Below are 3,113 nucleotides of genomic sequence, written 5' to 3'. Positions count from 1 at the left end.
CAAGCCAGGAAGTACAAAGTTGTGAGATATATATTTTTTTTTTTTTTTTAAGAAAAAGCAAAACCCACTTGCTTTTCCTAGAGAAAAAACTCAGTTTTATAAGAAGTGCCTTGAGCATTTGTGAGAACATAGATCTGATTCCTAGCAATGTCTAAAATTCATATTAAGGAAGGAATTGTGTTTAGGCAAGAGTGGAAGTGAATAAACAGTTGTGGATCTAAAAAAAAACAAAAACCTAATTGCAATGACTTAACGATAAGATGCTAGCTAAACAACATCCGGTTTTTCATTTGTGGGTCACTATGTGAATTTCTCATGGAGTATTTGAGGTCAAATATTTTTTCAACTATTTGATGACAAGTGGTAATCACTTTTAAATATATGGTTTTGACTGGAAAAAAATAATTACAGTTACAACCAAAAATTGTTTATTGTTGGAATTCTTTCCGGTGGTTAGAACAAATCTTTTGTAATGGTTAATCTTGTGCGTGCTTTTTATTTTCTGTAATGAGTCTGCTATTGTGGGTTTAAGCTTTCAGCGCTGAAATACTGAATGTATATGGTGTAGTACATCTTAAAAACTGTTGGTACTTGTTGGCTCCTCCCTTATGGAAGAGCCAAGGGAGCACAATTTTTCTTTCGTGGTCCTGGTGAAAAGTAGGTGGACTGCATGTGTATAAACCAATGCCTGAAATATGTCATTTGCAAATGCAGCCTGTATGTCTTCAAAAATGAGGGTTGCAGCTTTTTTGGGGCTCTTAATCTGTAATTGATAATAATTTCATTGCAGTTTACATACTCTAAGTTAATGATTTTCCTTCAGTGCTTAGAGTATTCTTACCTTTTGGGTATTGTGCACATATGAAATTCTTTTTTTTTTCTTTTTAATTCTAGAATGAAGAAGACTGCATTATCAAATACAAAGCCACCAAATTTTGTCCCTCGGAGAAACCAGCTATTGAATTGGAAAGAAAACCAAGCAATAATGATTTGAACAACCTGGCAGACTCCTTAGCTACAGTTAGTGAAGTGAATATTGATATCTTACCATCTGAAAGAATGAAGTGTGGAGGTGAGAAGTGTGGCAGTGAGCGTATTCCAGAGAATAATAAAGCAAAGTATTTAAATGTTCCAGGGAATTCTAAAATAACATCTAGTAGCCAACCAATTAAGGAAGATGGACTACAGCAAAGAGCAAAGCAAGGTTTTAAAGCTGAAAATGTTGAGTCTAAGCAGTCTTCTGTTGATGCTATAGAAGAAGATGGTGAAACTTTGAAACTCCTGCAGCCCGCATCAAAAGACCAAAAGCAAACTGACCTGGTAATGCATTTATGCTTACTTGAAATAGACTTTGAAATAGATTTAACTAATGGCCAGCTCTTAAAATATAGAGAGCTGCTGCAGATCTTCTTCTGTCAAAGTAGGATGCTACTGATGCAATTATTGAGATGCTTAAGTAGTTAGGAGCCTTGGCTTCAGATTTGCAAAGGCAACACGGTGAAGTAGTTTTACGCTTGCATCTAGATGATGGAAATTGTGTTTTTACAGGGAACAATAATTTTCTTTTCCAGCTGAGAAGAGAGATGGTACTAATAGTTTTGTAACTTCTTTGTTCTGTGTTCTAAATAGGCCTGGCTAATCTCAAGTTGGTCCTGATTTGGATGGGGAGGTAATAGGTGGTGATTGTCTTTTCATTGCATTTTGATCTACAATGAGACTTTCGTACACACTTTTCTGATGAGAAATCATTATCTGTTGTAGAGCTTGGATTCTACTGAAAAGCTGCTAGCACCATTTGCTCCTGTTGTAATTCAAGTAAGTGTCCTTCTTTGAAGGTTTAGTAGCTTAAAAATGCTGGTACATTGGGTATTTTTTCTAACTGCCTATCAAATAAGAGTTTATTGTGGCTGTAACTGTGATATGTTAAGGTGGATGCAGTCCAAATAGTAAAGTGGCCTGTGTTGATTTTTTTTTAAAAAGTGTGTATGTGTAAATCTGGAAATAGCATGTCTACATTTTTTAAAAATACTTCTACTTATTAGGATGACATCTGTCATGGAGCTTCAGGAGATGCTCAGGAAAAAATTACCTCCCACTTGCAGCCTCATAGTTCTATCAGTGAACCCTCTCTCTCACGGCAGCGACGGCAGAAGAAAAGAGAGCTAGCTGAAGTCTGTTCAGAGAAGGTGCAGATACTCAAAAAATAGTTCTCCTCTTTCCTTTAAGACTCCTGCATTTTTTTACTCTTTAAAAATGGACCTATTTTTTTCAAAAAGGGTGGGGCTTTTTATGCTGTTCTTGTTTCATGTGTATCTGTATAACTTCATTGGTAACAAAATGCAGAACACTCAAGATGTCCTTTAGAAGCAGTCACTGTAAATCTTTGAAAATCTCAATAACCCTCACAAGTGTGAGGTGGGTGTGCCAGATGGGTGCAAGGAAACACAGTGAACTGTGGGTTTTGCCTTTGCTGTGCTACAGTCTTTCCTAGCAATTCCCATTAGGACTTCTCACTGTTTGTGACAACAAAATATATAGCAGTACTTTTCCTGACTGTTGTGGATAAGGCCACTTGTAGCGAGTAGTAGATTACTAGTATTTTAGAACAGACACGTGTAATGGCTGCTCTGAGCTTATGAGTGCAAACTTGAGGAAGAAAATCTCGGCCCTTACACACGCACTATCAATGCTTCCACACTGAGCAGAGAGATTTCTTTGGGGAAAGGTACCAGCTATGCAAGGATAGAGAAGAGGGTGATTGGTTTTTGGTATGATATCCTATTTTTCTCTTGGATTTTGCTATTTGAGGGTGGGAACAGTTGTTGCAAAAGCATTGGCTGAAAAATAGTCTGGGAGGAGGGGGACAAGGTGTAGAGATGGGGAGAAGGGAAGTGGAAGCAAGCAGAGGTGTGGAGAGGGAGGGGAGATATGAGGAGGTTACAGTAGGATCCAAAACCTCTGGTATCCAGCCTTACCATGCAAGAATGTCTTCTAGATTGCAGAGTACTTTAACTGTTAATGAAAAAGGTATAAATTCTTGCTCCCTTCTCTTTCCAGTTCAGAGCAGCTGCTCCTCGGCCTTTACCTTTTCCTTTGGATATGAACACAAAGCA

At 37.7% G+C, this 3,113-nt stretch overlaps 1 protein-coding gene across 1 annotated transcript in view; it reads left to right on the top strand.

Annotated features, from left to right (window-relative positions):
- The window catches only part of NEK4 (NIMA-related kinase 4), a 16,461-nt gene that overhangs the window by 6,562 nt on the left and 6,786 nt on the right, over nucleotides 1-3,113 (top strand). The window contains 5 exon segments of the mRNA XM_009321853.1: nucleotides 1-21; nucleotides 895-1,320; nucleotides 1,762-1,815; nucleotides 2,043-2,186; nucleotides 3,058-3,113. The exon segment at nucleotides 1-21 is cut by the window's left edge and continues 40 nt beyond it; the exon segment at nucleotides 3,058-3,113 is cut by the window's right edge and continues 19 nt beyond it. Coding sequence (XP_009320128.1) covers nucleotides 1-21; nucleotides 895-1,320; nucleotides 1,762-1,815; nucleotides 2,043-2,186; nucleotides 3,058-3,113 — 701 coding nt within the window.

The sequence above is a fragment of the Pygoscelis adeliae genome, unplaced genomic scaffold, assembly GCF_000699105.1.
Source record: "Pygoscelis adeliae isolate BGI_AS28 unplaced genomic scaffold, ASM69910v1 Scaffold94, whole genome shotgun sequence".
NCBI lineage: Eukaryota > Metazoa > Chordata > Aves > Sphenisciformes > Spheniscidae > Pygoscelis > Pygoscelis adeliae.
The sequence above is the reverse complement of the archived record's forward strand: the minus strand, read 5'-3'. Positions and strand labels throughout refer to the sequence as shown.